This window comes from Sphaerodactylus townsendi, linkage group LG05, assembly GCF_021028975.2.
Source record: "Sphaerodactylus townsendi isolate TG3544 linkage group LG05, MPM_Stown_v2.3, whole genome shotgun sequence".
NCBI lineage: Eukaryota > Metazoa > Chordata > Lepidosauria > Squamata > Sphaerodactylidae > Sphaerodactylus > Sphaerodactylus townsendi.
The window spans coordinates 111314459-111331899 of record NC_059429.1 but is presented as its reverse complement, the minus strand read 5'-3'; the positions used below and the strand labels follow the sequence as shown (position 1 = coordinate 111331899).

General features: G+C 43.1%; 1 protein-coding gene across 3 annotated transcripts; it reads right to left on the bottom strand.

The window, feature by feature from the left end:
* Window positions 1–3934: 3934 nt before the first annotated feature.
* LOC125433815 (oxidative stress-responsive serine-rich protein 1-like) lies at window positions 3935–17419 on the bottom strand. 3 transcript variants are annotated; one of them, XM_048498695.1, is made up of 5 exons: window positions 17293–17351; window positions 11968–12066; window positions 8607–8903; window positions 7567–7677; window positions 3935–4713 (listed from the first exon to the last, which is right to left on the bottom strand). In XM_048498695.1, coding segments are annotated over exons 3-5 (780 nt in total). In that variant the 5' UTR covers window positions 8609–8903; window positions 11968–12066; window positions 17293–17351; the 3' UTR covers window positions 3935–4046. The 3 variants fall into 3 exon arrangements, with proteins under 3 accessions (XP_048354652.1, XP_048354649.1, XP_048354651.1); XM_048498692.1 differs by lacking the exon at window positions 8607–8903 and having other exon boundaries at window positions 17293–17419; XM_048498694.1 differs by lacking the exons at window positions 8607–8903; window positions 17293–17351 and adding an exon at window positions 17138–17253.
* Window positions 17420–17441: the final 22 nt, after the last annotated feature.

Here is a 17441-nt window from a genome sequence, read left to right as displayed (position 1 = left end):
TACAAATCATTAACGTGCCAGGAATTTTCCAAGTTATCTCTAGGCCCCAATAACTTAACCGTCCCTGAATGAAAAGAGGGAGGAAAAAACCTGCCACTTTTGGAGCGCAAAGCCATAGCAAATGGACTTGCAGACACATAAAATAGTAAGTGTCCCAAACACTTTGTAATTACTGAGTTTAGAACTATCAGTCAGTCACCACAATCCCTTTCACGATTGACCTCAAGTCATATTGTGTTTCCTCTCGCAGGCTGGCTGTTGAAAAGGCATCCTCCTCTAGGTTGTCAGGAGGAAGCAAGGTCTTCTCACAGAGTGACAACTCAGTATATACAAATTCCAGGGTGTACAGGAAAATAAAACTATGTCCCAGTGTCTTTCCAGCACTGTTAAATCTCATCTTAACTCACAGAGTGGGCAGTTTCTATATAGGGGTTGCACTTGCTGGCAGATGACAAAACATCAAAGCCGTATATGATGAGAATCAGAACATAAGAACAGCCTCTTGAATCAGACTGTTGATCCATTTAGTCCAGCAACCTGTTTCACGCAAAAGCCAACCTGTTATCCCGGAGGACTTCACAACACAGTGGCCAAGGCTCCATGCACTACTTCAAGTTGGTCTGATTAGAAGAGTGTTTTTTTATACCCTGTTTTTCTCTCCTGCAAGGAGTCTCAAAGTGGCTTACGATCACCTTCCCTTCCCCACCAAGACACCTTGTGAGTTAGGTGGGGCTGAAACAGAGACAACTCTAAGACAACTGTGACTAACCCAAGCAGGCTTCATGTGGAGGAACAGGGAGAACAAATCCAGCTCACCAGATTAGAGTCCACTGCTCAAGTGGAGGAGTGGGGAAATCAAACCTGGTTCTCCAGATTAGAATTCAGTGCTCTTAACCACCACACCACGCTTGGTGTGTTATCTACACAGAATGAATCTTCTGACATGGATTCCCATATTGGTTTGGCAGTCCCAAGCGCAGACTTAGTAAACAGGAAAAGCAACAAAAAGATGCTGTCAGGAGGGAAGATTTTTGTCTACGAGGCTGTTAGACAGCTGTGTTGGTTGCCTTTTAAAACATCTCATCTGTACATTGCACTGCCTACCACTGCTTTCAGCTTTTTAATTTTTTGTAAGTTGCAAACACCAGTTAAGTCCATTATGTGTGCTGAGGCTGCTTTTTCAAGAGAAGCTCAGGACCACCACAGGACTGTCTCCGTTACAACAGGCCCATCTTAGAGAAAAAGGACACCCATCGTACTGAGGCGCTCGATGGTGATGCGAATAGGAGGCTGGAAGTTTGGCTGTTGTCTTGGTCAAATCATGGCCTGAAGGAGGCACAATGGAGTTTGCTGCCTCCTCAGAGATTAACAGATCCTGCTGGTTTCCAGATGGCTCAGTGATTTTGAGAGCCTCCCTGGTGATTCCATGGGCCTAAACAGGGTTTCTGTCTCATGCTGAGATAGGCCTCACCTCAGTGATCTGTCGGGAAGTTGCTGAACTGGAAGACGACTAAAGCAGCAGGCTTAAGATGAGTCAGAACACGACACAGAGTCCATTTGCAGTTCTATGAAGTGGCAGTGAAGGCCAAGGGTTTTTTCTGCACCATTATGCCAGTAGCATCTCATTCAACTCAACCGTCTGAAGCGGTTCGTGACTTGCTTATTGCTCAAATTCAACCTTTCGAGTGATATAATGTAGTCCCAGATGTAATGTTTTTGCAAAGTTGTTTGCTGCTTATGTCTCTCTCATTCATTTTGACTTGGAGACCTAATTGAGAGTAAGGTCAGCGACCTGAACAGTCAGAAGTACTTGCTGGTCTTTTTGTTATCGATTCAAGATTGATCCTTGGGAGCATTAGAGCCGCCTCTCATGCTCTTGACCTGTGCCTGTCTTGGTTTTTAAAACTTTGGCAGAAAAAAGGTTTTGGAACCATTCATTAAAATCATTAATCATCTCTCTGACTGATGGGGAGGGGACGCTTTGAAAGAAGAAGTTATTAGACCTCCAATGAGATGGCCAATTATAGGCCCGTCCCTAATCTCCCTTTGCTGGGGTTCCACAGGGTCCTATTTTCCCATCTATGTTCTTCATATTTATTTGAGGCCACTAAGATCATCTGGAGTTTTGGAGCTGGGTGGCATCAATATGCAGATGATACTCAACTGTATATTTCATTATCCAAGAGGTCATATCAGATTCATCCATCCTGGCTCTGAACCAGCACTTTGAGGCCGTGATTAAGTGGCTACAGCAGAACAGACTGAATCCAGACAAGGCAGAAGTGATCTTGGCCAGGAAGGGTGATTTTTTAAAAAGTAGGCACAGCAGTAGATCCAGTGGAGCTGGTGTTTGTGGAGCAGTTTAATAGCCTGGGGGGTGGGAGGCTGATCATGGACCTTTCCTTGCTGTTTGAAAAGTAGGCTGGAATTGTGGTTAAGAGTGCCTGTTGCTGTTCGCATCTGGCTTGACCCCTCTTCCTTCTTACTTGCTGATCCCACTACGCTAATTCATTTTTGTTTGGTAACACAATGGTAATGTGGTCTATGCCCCCTTCTGCACATGCAGAATAATGCACTTTCAATACACATTCCCAATTGTTTGAAAGAGGATTTTGCTATTCCACACAGCAAAATCCAGCTGCAAAGTGCACTGAAAATGGATTGAAAGGGCATTATTCTGCATGTGAGGAAGGGGCCTATGAAGCTGTCCTGAAAGGTAACCCAGAACCATGAGGCGGTTCAGAATGCATCAGCCCGATTGCTGTCAGAGGATATCCAGAAGGAACGTACCTTGCCTATCTTGAAACAGCTCCACTAGCTGCCAGCTTGCTTTCAAGTCGAGGTGCTGGATACGACTCTTATGTGAATTGCAAGCTATAAAAGGACTGTTTGCTCTCATAGATTCCTCTATGCCAAATAGGCTCAAAGCTACCACGTACTAACAGCTCCCCAACTTAAGCCTCCTGCTGTCTGGCATCAATAAGAGTCTGTGCCCACACAACTGACACTTTCACTCTTTGAAACAATTTTTTCTCAGCAGGTCAAACCCACAGTTACATCTTTTTTGCTGCAAGTGTCTCTTTAATGGAAACAATTCATTTTGCTGCTTTTAATTGATTTGTAAGCTACTTTGAGCAACAAGGTCATGTGGGATATAAATATTTTAGCAAGTAAATAAATATATACCAACGACATTTCCAAAATTACTGAAAAGCCAGTTAAATGAGTTCTGAGTGGAAATTGTAACAAGAGTCACAGAATCCAGTGGCTGATGCACCGCTTCTTTTTAAATAGGTCATCAATTATGTATATGGTACAAGGCTGACACCTAGTGGCAAAAAGAAGTAGGTGAGCTTTTAGTACCTGTCTACATTCTCATTACTGAACCCAACATTTACGTTTCCTATTTGCTGATTGCTCATTCCACAGGATTTGTGCCCTGCAAAAACCTGATTTGATTGTATTTACAATGCATTTAAAGCAATGCCAAAAAGACAGAGAAAAAGCAACTTGTATTTGCATGCAAGGGATGAAGGATTACACTCCAAAGTAACGTCTGGTTTGATGGAGACTAGAGAAGACCCGAACAGGAAGCAAGATCAGGTCATAAGAGACTGGATTTTATCAGTTATAATGCATTTCCATACTTTAATAACTAGTGGAGACTTGTACAGATGCTGTGAACTATCTGCGGAAAGTTAGCAGTGGCAAGATACATCTTTCAGCTCATACAGAGAGTCAGCTCTGGTTTCTGCTTGGACTGCTGCGTCAGTTCCGTAAATGGATATTCTGAACATTTTAGTCATTTATCCAAGCTGGTTACTCATTAAACATAGATTCTACATGGCAATCTCTTGCCCTGATCTTGCTTCCAGCTTTTGCAGTCAACTGGGTTTGGATTTGTGGCCATTAATGAGTGTGGAAAACCAAAAGATTGAATGTGATGCAGAGGTGTCTTTATTAGGAGCACAGAGAGCAAAGGCCTCTCAGATGAGACATGACCAAGGCCAGATTCCACAGCCTTTCTTGACAACACCCCACAGTGGTCATGTGTACATCATTTCTGCCATGTGGGACATTTTTTTAGGGATATGTAGGAAATACTCCATGTACCCTGAAAGGTCTTCAATAGTCACATCATCCACATTAGCCCTGGCTTGCTCAGAACAAGACCTAGGAGAGCAGGAAGGAGTTCTTGAAAGAAGAACCTGGGAATTGTTCTGTACACGTGTTGTTCTTTCGGGCGTTGATGGAAGAGAGTTCTGTAGGTCAGAAAACTTGTAGACTTTCATGTCCTGCCATTCCTGACACTGGCAGTGCTTGTTTGTGCATGCGCAGATACCGCCTTTATGTTGCTCAGAGAGGGACTGAAAGTCAGCAAGATCTGTGGCTTTTAGAATGGCAGTGGGAAGAGAAACAGCACCACCTTCAGTTTTGTTCTTCAGAGTTTCTACGGCACGTGCTTCCGGTGGCTCACCACCATTCTCCCCGGGATCAACGTCACTGAGAAGATGATGGGCTTGTTCAATCTTTGGAGCTGGCATATCTGGGCTAGGGCTACTTTCAGAGGAGCTGGTGGAACTCTTGGACGCTGGCTGGCTGTAGGAAGACGTCTGGACACTGCAGTGGATGAACTTGGGGGGATGGAGTATTGGGGACTTTGACCGCCGCCGCCGTGTTCTCACAGTTCCTCTCAAGGGCTTCCTCAAACAACTAAAAAGTGAAGCAAAATTAGTTGTTTATTCTGCACCGATGACCATCAAGCCACACTGTATTGTGACTCTGCAACTTCCTGATAATTTAGAAAATATCATTATTTTCACATGCACTGAACAGAAAAGAAATGCCTTCCATAGAACTGAGGTTTTATACTAGAGTGCATGAAAATGCATTCTTTGTCTTGGGTCCTATTGTGGTGCTTTAAAGTTCTCTGCATTACATTGTGTATTTTTTAATTAATATATGCAACACATTAGTTTATACCATCTTGGGTTCCTTGAGAAAGGAGAAGAATTTGGATTTATATCCCACCTTTCTCTCCTGCAAGGAGACTCAAAGTGGCTTGCAAGCTCCTTTCCCTTCCTCTCCCCACAACAGACACCTTGTGAGGTAGGTGGGGTTGAGAGAGTTCTGAAGAACTGTGACTAGCCCAAGGTCATCCAGCAGGAATGTAGGAGTGTGAAAACACATCTGGTTCACCAGATAAACCTCTGCCACTCAAGTGGAGAAGTGGGGAATCAAACCTGGTTCTCCAGATTAGAATCCACCTGCTCTTAACCACCACACCTGCTTCCCTTCTCCCCTTCCTCATTCCAAAAGGAATAAGACAGAATGTATCACAAGGATTTCTACAGTAGAAAATAAGCTCTAAGTACTTTTCATAGCTAACCTGAGATGGATTTCTTTCTTTTTCTCCCCACAGTTTCATTAAAAAGCAAGCAAGCAAAAAAAAAGAGACTGTGGAAATACAGGAAAAATCCTCTTGAAACAAACATTTATAAGAAACAAAGGTCTGAAACGTGTGCAGACATTTGAACTGTGTGTGCAGCAGAGGAACTGGAATGGCAAGATCACCCTACCAACAGCACACCTGCTTCTGTCCCTGTGGCCCAGACACTGCAAGGTTATGCAACAGTGGAAATGTCCTACAGACATTAGGCTCTATGCACAAAGGCCTCTATGTAAGCATTAAACTGCTCAGTGGCAGAATGGGGGTAGACCAGGGACATAGGTATAGATTTTTTATGGAGGGGCACACCCCCACCCGCCCCTAGGGCATGGCCGTCTCCGAGGCCGGGACAGCAGACTCCGCCGCCCTTCCCTCCCCTGCCCCCCACCAGCTGGGCTCCCAGCAGGCAGCTCCTTCTGCCCTCCCCTCTGGGCAGAGGCATAGAGGGAAAATGGAGCCCGGTGCAAAATCTGAGTTTTGCGACCCCCACCCCCACCCCGCCAGCCACTGTGATGTTGGAATCCACCCCCAAACAGCATCTCTTTCAATGGTGTTTAAACTAGAGAGCCCAAATTCTCCTTTTAAATCCACCTTAAAGGGAAAATCTGGAGTCCCCAGTTGAACAACATTGAAAGTGATGCTGTTTTGCGGTGGATTATCCCCCACCCTGAAACAGCATCACTTTCAATGTGGCGTAGTGGTTAAGAGTAGGTGCATTCTAATCTGGAGGAACCGGGTTTGATTCCCTGCTCTGCCGCTTGAGCTGTGGAGGCTTATCTGGGGAATTCAGATTAGCCTGTGCACTCCCACACATGCCAGCTGGGTAACCTTGGGCTAGTCACAGCTTTTTGGAGCTCTCTCAAGTGTTTGTTGTGAGGGGGGAAGGGTAAGGAGATTCTAAGTTCCTTTGAGTCTCCTACAGGAAGGAAAGGGGGGATATAAATCCAAACTCTTCTTCTTCCACTGAGGACCTCAGATTCTCCCTTTAAATTCATGCCAAAGGGGGTGGATTTAAAAGGAGAGTCTGGGGAAATTTGGGGGGTGCCTGCTGTCAGGGGTGCAATTGTTAAGCTAGAAGCACCAAACTTTCAGGGTATCTTTAGGAGACTCTCCTGATGATACTACCCAGGTTTAGAAACGTTTGGTTCATGGGGGCCAAAGATATGGACCCTCAAATGTGTAACCCCCATCTCCTATTAGCTCCCATTGGAAACAATGGGGGATGGGGCACCCCCTTTGGGAATCCATAACTTTGGACCCCATGAACCAAACCTGGGTGGTATAATCAGGAGAGTCCCCCAAACAATCCCTGAAAGTTTGGTGCTGCTAGCCTAAACAATGCGCCCCCTGCACGCCAAAAACAAAAAAACCCACTAAAAATGTTTTTAAAACCCACAAACGGGGGGCGGAGCTTCGAACATGAATGGGGGGTTGAACCCGAGACCCCCCCTTACCTACATCCTTGGGGTGGACTAGCATGACCACGATTCGCCTCCTGGTCCCCCAGTGATGTGGAACAGCATGAAAACCTGCACACAAATTGATCTACTCTCCTACTCCTAAATGATGATACACAGTACTGATTGTAATCTGCCAAAGGATGGGATACTTACATTATCTGCAGTAGTGTAAGTCAGGGGTCTTTAAACTATGGCCCTCCAGATGTTCATGGACTACAATTCCCATCAGCCCCTGCCAGCATGGCTAAGTGGCAGGGCTGATGGGAATTGTAGTTCATGAACATGGTGTAAGTAGACAGCTGATCCCTCACCCATCACAAAACAACACAGGCCTGTGGTTTGCACTTTTTCTGAGGTGCTAAGGAACAGTGGCATGCTGCAGTGCAGGCAAGATCTGCCTCCATTCCCTCATGCAGCACCTTTTTGTCAACAGGAAGTCAAGGGCCAGCTCTTTATTTTATATTAAAAAGGAGGGGCTAAAATCACTTGGAATACAAGGCAGCACCAGTTTGCATCGTCCTGCCTCTCAGGCTCAACATCATGCATCAGCTGCATTGGTACTGGTCACTTTTAAGCTGCTCTAGAGGACCAAGAACTTTGGCAGAACACTCCGTATCTGATGGGGTTCCATTAGCCTGGCTCAGGCTTCCACCTTACCAGTGCCAGCTCTCTTTAGATGCATTCATGTTCTTCTGTTTGGTTTCATCTGTAGGTCTTACAGGCGGTCTCAGAGATGTCGACTCGCTCACAGACAGTGTAGCAGTGGACCTGAAATGGGGAAAAAATAGCCTTCTGAAAAAAACCCCCACCAAAAATCCTGCAGTAGGGTTAATAGACCTCTGCTTTCTGATATATATGGTACTTGTTAATATATTTATACTTGGCTTATTTAGTGACCTACTAAGCCAAACAACTTTTGCTCGCATAGTACAGATTTTTCCTGAAGCGAGCCAGCTAACTGCCATGCAGCACTTGAACGATTATGAGTTTAAAGTAAATGGATTTTTTAGAGCCCTATGTATTTTTCAGCTTCTGTGCACAGCATTAATTTACAAAGATTTTTCACACTAATAGACTAAAACAGAACACCATAAAGACCTTTAATGGCAACTTAAGCCCCCAAATTAGCATCATTTCCAAAAACACGCTAACCCAGAGATACACAGAAACATCAGGCACAATTCTCTTTGCGCTGCTCTAGAAACAGTCACTCAGAATTCTGCGACATCCCAGAATCTTGGAGGCAAAGAATACTAAAATCAGTTGAGCATTTTATGGGAAGTGGGGGTGGGGGGTGGGGGGTGGATCAAAGATAGGAGAATTGGCTTGCTCAAGTCCTAAGTGCTTATAGAACCATGGAAAGGGGAATTGAGGTACAGTGAGGAAACTAACAAATAATTTATTCCTTTTCACCCCACAATTTGTCATGGGTTTCCATCTTGTTTCTCAAGAATAGCAACGCTTCCACTTTTTCTGAAGAGAAAACCAACAGGGAACTGTATCTAAACTAAGATCACTGCTTCACAGATTTAAGGAAAGCCTCAAGAAACAGTGATTAGAAATGGAAGACACACCAAAATAAAGCAACGCACGTGCTCCACCTGTTCTAATGTCATTGAACAGGCTATTTTTATAATTATTGGACAAACAACATGTTTTACACTTTTTTACAGGTATATTCTAGAAACAAGCCTTACATTCATCCATGGTGACCTTCTGGCTTTCTGAATTTGTGATACACCATTCATTTTTTCTCTCTCCCATTTTCTCCCTAACTCCGTGTCTACGAGCTGTTAAGTCACTTCCGATTCACGGCAACCCTACAAATGAATGACCTCCAAAACATCTTATCATTAACAGCCTTGCTCAGGTCTTACAAACGGAGGGCCGTGGCTTCCTTTATTGAGTCAATCCATCTCATGTTGGCTCTTCCTCTTCGCTTGCTGCTTTCAACTGTTCTTAGTGTTATTGTCTTTTTCATAGCACTAGGAGGGCTATAAGAAATAAAACATTAAGGTCAACAGCGACAGAAACTTCACTGGAAGCATGACACGGCATATTGGAGTGGGAGGGCAGAGTCATTATTGTGCACAACAGAATGAGCCTAGCAAGGAATTTATGACACAATCTCAAGTTGCTGCTTGTCAAGCAGTTGGAATGTTTTGTGGTTTTTTTGTGGCTGTTGTGTGTTCGTCACATTTGCAATCTGTAATTGCAAAACCTTGGCGCTCCCGGAAAGACCTCCAGAGGGGTCCTCAATGAGAAAGTGGTGGACATGCTTCTTTGCAGCACAGTTTGTCCAGTCTCTCCTACTGCCTCCTGCCAAGTGCAGTCGTGGAGTCTGTTCTAGTGCATATGTTCAGTGAATGGAGGGCAGTGGTGAAGCTCAATAGCCTAACACTCGCATTAGAACACGCAGCAGTAAATATTAGTAATAAGACCACAACTACTGTTGCACTCTGGCTATAACTAATTTTTCATATGCGTATATATATACATATATATATATGCGTATATATATACATGAATTTACATCATTACATTATATTTCATCCACAAAGTAGATGTTGTTAAACTTACCTTTTGGATGTTGTTAACAAGAAGTGATTGTGTTGAAAATTAATGAAATATAAAAAATATAAAAAATATGAACAATGCTATAAATTCATGTATATACATACGCATATGAAAAATTAGTTATAGCCAGAGTGCAACAGTAGTTGAAGCTCAATAGCCTAACACTCGCATTAGAACACGCAGCAGTAGCTTCTTGGCAGACAAGTTAATTTAGAAAGGTTTCTCTGAACCTTATAAAATCCCTGCAGGACAGAATGGGGAAAACAACAGTTCAGCAAGTCAATAATGCTTTCTATTTTTATGCTGTTCGGTTGGCATATATCCCATCACAGAGGGATGTTTTATTAGTAATTACCAATACCTTGCCCAAACTAGTCCCGCTGCTCACCTCCAAGGAAATATGCTAATCCCTAATAAATAGTTCTGAAGAGATTCAAGTATGGTTATAATTAATACCATCCCAACTAGCATCTCCACCAAGTGGCTGAAAATTATCAGCACGGTCCCATGCTAATGCTTGCTCTCAGGCACCTGAAACGATCACTGATAGGATACAAAAGAAACCACCGGCTTGATCCAGTCAGGACCAAAATCAAGGCCAAACAAATCAACTGCTGTCAATAATGAGTCATGGCCAATCTAAAGTAGCATGAACAAACAAATCCGAAGTGTTCCATTCTAAGACAACTGAGACAGTTATGGTTAAGGGGGAAACAATATGAGCTGAACTTAGCAATACAAGTTCCAGTAGGAATGCTACTTAGCTGTTTGCAAAACCTAAACAAGACTGTTAATGACAGGATGTTTTAAAGGTCATTCATTCGTAGAGCTGCCACAAATCAGACGCAACGTGACGGCACATAACTTACTCACAAACATAGTTAGCAGTTTAGCACCACAGGTCAGCTTCAGGTAAGACACTGATATGCTCTTTCACTCACACTTGAAGCATAAAAGCAACTACCTTGGAGGTACATGAAATACAATGAATGGGAATTCAGACTTCAGTAGTCTCTCAGAGGTAGGCATATTTCTAGATGTAAGAACTGTGTAGTCATACATCTGCAGTTATTTCCTCGACCTTCAGTTCATACACCATGCTAAACCATAGTCAGTCATTTATACACTCAAGACAGTTTGAGCCTCCTTCCATTTTCCACCCTCAGGTTCATATAGTTCACAAGTTCATTCCCACTCCACAATGCAAATATTCTTTGAGGAAGGCTGTAATTTCTCACACCCGTCCAAGTTAGTACAACCCATAGTTTCTAGTTCTGGCTTGCCAGTGAATTGCAAGCTGTGGTCTGTCAATTCAGACATTGCAGCTTAATTAAGTTGTACTATTTTAAACCGGAGCTGGCAGGATATCTGAAGCCTCTTTTAAAAGATCCGCACACACACCCTTCCTAAATTCGATCCACAGAAGATTTTAATTTTGCACTAAGTTTATATTGTTTGCAAAGAAGTTGGGAGTCCCCCACAAATTGCTATAGAGTAGTACATAAGGGCATACTAGGAAGTTCTCAGTTCAAACAGCACCACTGTTATTTCAGTATCAGCCCTATTTTTGTAACATGGTCTACCTTTATAAGAGGACAGAAAATGCTGTTAGCAGACATGAACCACACTGAACATTCAAGAAGTGCTGTGGAAATTTTTTTTAGAAATTAAAACCAGGGACCATACTACAGAAAGGATGACAGAAGTAAACTAGGTATCTGAGGGCAGAGGAGTAAGGAGCCACAATGTTTAGTGGCTCTTCATCATACATATTCTCTCCTCCACCAAGACAGCTATTTTTAAAAAAATGAACTGAATTAAATACAAAGATAATTTCTGTTTAGGTTCCTCTTCCTTTTTTATTTCTTGTTGTCAAGTCACATCTGACTTATTGTGACCCCAAAGTGTTTTCAAGGCAAGAGACGTTCAAAGGTGGTTTGCTGTTGGTTTGCTCCATCTTGGTATTCCTTGGAGGTCTTTATCCAAATACTAACCAGGGTCAGGGCTGAGAGTGTATGACTCTCCCAACATCACGCAGCAAATTTCCATGGTGTGAGGATGTAAAATCGGGTTTCCATGCTGGCTCTCTCCAGGTTTCCTACTACCGTGTTTCCCCGAAAATGAGACAGGGTCTTATATTAATTTTTGCACCAAAAGATGCATTAGGACTATTTTCAGGGTAGGGCTTATTTTAGGGGAAATATGGTACCTTCACAATTCATTAAGGCGGGCTCTCAGCAGCCCCATTGCTTCCCCGTCACATGTGATGCAAGCCACATCCTCATTGGCAGGGAGAACCCTGCTGGATCACACCATCCTGAACTGTAACTACCGGTAGGGCTTATTTCTGGAGGAGGGCTTATATTTAAAGCATCCTCCAAAAATCCTGAAAAATCATGATAGGGCTTATTTTCGGGGAAACACGGTATGTAATTTTTAAAAAATCACACAAATGCTAAATTTCACTGCGTTGTTGCTTACCCCTCTGCATCCACTCTTAGCTTTTTGAAAGCTGCTTGAAGGTTCTCCTCAATCTCCGACATTTCTGGAGCACAATCCACTGCTCTCCCTCTCTGCAGGCTGAAGAGAGAATATAAGCACATGAAAATAACACAGACACACCTGAATAGGTATGACTTCATTTGATATTTCACTGGTGAAAGTGCCCAAGCTGAAACATTATCTGGAGATGTATCAGAAAGTCAAAAAGCTAACAGCAATTCTGTGTGGAACATCCAAATAATATAATAAGCAGTTCCACTTCTTTTGGAAAGAATGAAGCTATATGAAGGATTACAAGACAAGAAGCAACAGCAAATGGAAGAAAGGTACATCTAGGACAAACTTCACACAAGGGCTGCTTCATCATTACTAAATTCATTCTGGAAAAGCCAGTCTGCACGCAACTTGTTAATTTCCACACACGTGACTCATGAAACATAACAATCTCCTACTAACAGCACAGACCAGTGTCCCTACCAGTTTTCTATGATGTACTGCTTTTCTCTACCTCAAAGTGGCTTACAATCATATGACGCCTTGTAAGGCAGGTAGGGCTGAAAGAGTTCTGAAAGAACTGACTGGCCCAAGCTCACCCAGAGGCTTCATGTAGAGGAGTAGGGAATCAAACACAAGTCCCTGCTCTTAACCAATGCATCATGCTGGCTCTCAACAGCTTATTGGTTTCATCTATCAGGATTTCACCCCTTCCTTACCCCAAAATTTAAGTTGTATAACAAACAGTCTATTGGGGACCTTTAAGTAATTTTGATATCCGAGGCGTTTTCTACCAAGCTCTAAATGTCTGAGGCTACAGTTTCCCCAAAAATTCAATCTGGCATGTTTATTCTGAATCAAACCCCACTAAATTCAATATGACTGACTTTTGAGAAAAAGTACACAGAGCATGCAACCAATGTTATTCAGGTGGAAACATTGAAAGCCTAAGTGCCATGAAAGCCTATACATTGAAAGCCTATACTGCCCTAGCTTGTCAATATTTTCCCCATTCTGACTTTATATGGGGTCCCCTCATGATTGAATGCTCCTCTATACAATAATAAATACGCCATCCCTCTGCACAGAATACCAGCAAACCAACCAGAAGGCTATGCTAAAAGCCCAGACTTGCAACATGATAGTTATATTATAAACCACATCAAATTCAACAGGCCTTATTCTCAAGAAAGCATTCATGATTCTAGAGTCTCACTGACTGCAAGCAGACTTACTTCAAGAGTAATTATGCCTCAAACTTCCATACACACATAGTGGCATAATTGTTGATATTTTGTTGTTTATGACAGTTGTTGCCTGCCGCCCTGAGCCCTACGGGGGAGGGCGGGATATAGATCAAAGAATAAAATAAAAATAAGATAAAAATAAAACTGCTTTGTCCTGAATTATCCCCCTATAAGCATGTCTGTACTGCTCTACTGAAAACAGCTATTACAACTTTCAAAGAGTAAGAATAGTTTGACCTTCCTATGCTGAATTGTACACCAACAAGGAAAGCCGATTTTCCCAGCCTTCAGAGCTCAAGTTGACAAGGAAAAGAGAGAGTAGAAAAACTACTAGAACGGTGCTCACTTGGATGCACCTCCCTCCCTGCTCCTCTCAGGTGATGTTTGTTGGCTCTGGCATGATTTAATCAGGTAGGTTTCTTACTTGCCTTGCTTGTTGGATGTCATTATGACACATCTAGAAGGATCGATGTGTCACAATGTGCTTGGTGTATACACCAGGTGTTGAATCAGGCACCGACGAAAACCCAAAAGGAAGCGGCGTGTGCCTACAACAGCTTCCTGTGCCTACAACAGCTTCCTGTGCTAGTCACCTACCAAGCAAATGGATGATTGCAGGTACATGAGAACGGTCTGCCTTTACAGAAAATTAATATTGAATTTACAAGTAAAAAACTTGAAGGCAGGCTACTTTATTGTACATTATTTTTCATAATGCAAATACAGCATATCTCTTTGTAACATCATGCAAGAACTAGGAATGGCAGAACAGGCTGAGACAGCATGCAGTGCAGCACTCTGCAGCTACCTCTTGCTTTAGTACTGGGCACGTCTGCAGCACTGGTTGTAGAAAAGGAATTTCTGTCTTCTTGAAAGACTCCTCCAGATATAATTCCTTCTCTCATTGCTGTGGTTTGCCTCAATTTGGATAACGCCTCAACAATAGTTCATAATCCAAATTGTAGTTTGAACTTCCAAACATACAACAGGCAAACCATGACTCTCTACTGATCTCTTTTTGTGTTTGGGAGGGGGCTTGGCTTTATCGGCCTGAGTCCCCTATCTCTGTCCACGGTACATCTTAAGACCATGGGGGCGAATCTTTGGCACTCCAGATGTTATGGACTACAATTCCCATCAGCCCCTGCCAATTGGCCGTGCTGGAAGGGCTGATGGGAATTGTAGTCCATAACATTGGGAGTGCCAAAGGTTCACCACCACTGTCTTAAGATGTGGAGTTTGTATTGTGAACTATCTCATTAGGTATCTAACAGTGTAGACCTGCAGAACCCTTCTGGGTGGATCCGGACCTACTGGGTTCAGCATAGAGCAGGAGGAATTCTCTGCAGACCACTGCAATTATTTTGCTAAGCCCTTTCCGAATGAAGTCTCTCCCATCCTCTGCCTTGGATTCTACATTAATACTGACAGGATAGGATAGTCCCCGGGTACCAATGTGTCCAGTTGTGTGGGACACCTTTCAGCTTATACAATGTGAGGATGTGGACAGAGTTCTTGGAAACCTGAGACCTCCCAACTGCTTGCTTAAATCTGCTAGGGAGCTTGCAGACTGGGTCCAGGAGGCAGTAAATGTCTCCTTGAGAGAGGAGGTGGTCGACCTGCCTTAAAGAAGAAAGTGATCCATTCCCTCTGATAGAAATCTACTCTAAACCCACAAGTGTTGGCTACCATCCAGTTTCAAATGTACCATTCTTGAGTGAGTTAATGGAATGAGTGCCGACTGGTGAACTTCAGTGATTCCTGAATGAAGCCATGAGCTGGTGCATATTCTGGTACCTCTAAATTAAATTGCCACAATGTGCCCTATGTAGGGCTACTCTTGCGGACTGTCTGGAAGTTACATTTGGTACAGAATGCTGCAGCCAGAATGCTGACTGGAATGGGTCATAGGTACCGTATCGCTTCAACCTCTCTCGGTGTATCCTGGCTACCAACTTGCTTCTGGGCCCAATTCAAGGGGCTCATATTGAGCTTTAAAACCTTGCAATACTTGTGGCCAGTATAACTTGAGGACCATCTTCTCCAGTATGAACCTACCTGTTCATTCCAATCATCATCAAAGGCACTGCTTCAGGTGCTCCCACCATCTGAAGCTACACACGTTGGTGATCTCAGAAAGGGCCCTCTCGTTCATGGCACCAAAACTTTGAAAATTCTTCTCCAGATAGATTAGTTTTGTCTTCTGATATCATTGTCTTCTGCTAACAGGTGAAGACTTTTTTGTTTGGCATACCCAATACCTATTATTGGCCCTTCTCCCTGGTTGTTTCTATTGAATTCTTTTATTTTTACTTTATTTTTTTCTGTGATGGGGACACAGCAACGAGTAACACTTCACCTATTTAGTAACTTTGTCCCATATTTTTATTGTAATTCTCAAGGCGGCTTTCAATACGAACAAGAAATAAAAGCATAAATAGACCTAAAGAAAGCAATTTAAGTGAACGGCCAGCAGTAACCCTGAACAAAACTAAAATAGCTAGAATAAAAGTCAGCATATAAATATGTAAGCAGCAACATAAAACCTGCATTACAAATTGAAGCATTAAAATACACTTCCATAACATATTTTAATAAATCCGCCAGAGATCAGGCATGAGGTAGTTTCTAGGCTGATCCTGCATTGGCCTGTATGGCCCCTTCCAACGCTATGATTTTATGATTTTATGATTCTGATGAGCCTTTTGAGGCAGGGAATTCTAGACCGGAAGCCAGATGAAGATGACTCATCTCATATCTTCCAAGCTCAGAACTGATATAAATGTGTCACCACTGGGCAAGTAAAATGCACACATGTGATGCAGCACATTGCCAGCACCTGATTTAAGCAGACTACTCAGCTGCTATGTGAAGCAATGCATATTAAACCCTGTGTACAAACACAGCATGAAGTGACAGAGCGCTGAGACAGTGCATTGTAATACCCCTCACTGCACGAGGGAATCGCATTTTCTGAACACACCCTTCCACTAAGCAAGCCTCCACGAGCAGAAGCCACAGAGCAGGCAGAACTAAACCCTTTACCTGGAATGGCCTAGATTTGTTTGTAGTTTTCAACTGACAGGGGATTTTCCCTTCTCTAACACAGAGAAGCCTTCAAAATAGAAAGGCAAGCTGAATAAGCATCGCTTACTAGTTCTTTTTAATAATATTTTTCTTAGTTTTCTGAAATATAATTCAAAAATAGATAAGAAAATATAGAAAGAGAAAAAAGAAAATACAGAATCCCATTGACTATACATATATTAACTCTAACACACTGGATCTTAAAGTTACAGTACTAATATCATTCAGACAGAACTCTGCATAGTTTATAATTCAATAGCTTCTAACCTTTAATTCCAAAACAGCACTAAGTATCTAATAAGCAGTTACTTAATCAACAACAAATTAATACTCTTATTATTATTCCTGCATAATCGATTCAAGGTTTAAATAACAAACACACTTCCCATTCTCAGCAAACTAATTTTTGCATCACTAATTCGACATCTCGTTCTGCTGAATGGGTAGGCCAGACCTTAGGAAACGCCAGGTCACCGACGAGGTGCTTGTCCGATAGCGTCATGCTTAAATCTGACCTAAATTCAGCCCCGACCCCCGGTGACCACGCGTCAAGAGGAGCCGATATTAAAACACAGGTCTCTCTACCTGTTGAGTCTTCACCTGTTAAAGAATCCTCTCTACCTGTTGAGTCTCCATCTGTTAACAAATCCTCTCTACCTGTTGAGTCTCCACCTGTTAAAGAATCCTCTCTACCTGTTGAGTCTCCATCTGTTAACAAATCCTCTCTACCTGTTGAGTTTCCACCTGTTAAAGAATCCTCTCTACCTGTTGAGTCTCCACCTGTTAAAGAACCCGCAAAAGGACTCCCTAATCCGTTTTACCAGAGACTCAGCACTAAGGAAGAATCTTCTAAACACGGAGGCTTCAACGCCCGAAGTTGTGACTCAAGAGAAACAAGCACCGCTGCGCTGAGCCCTTTTCGGTTTGGAAGAGACCAGCAAGCGCCAGCGACGGTTGATTAAGAGGACCAACGTACTCGAGTCAGTGAAGCAGCCTAGGGAAAACCTCGAACGCCGCCGTCCTCCCGCCTGAGAAGCGACAGCCAACGACCCGGATGTAGAAGCGACCCTGCGAGCGAGAGTACCAGAACGCGAGCCCAGATCTGGCGAATGACGGAAGGTTGGC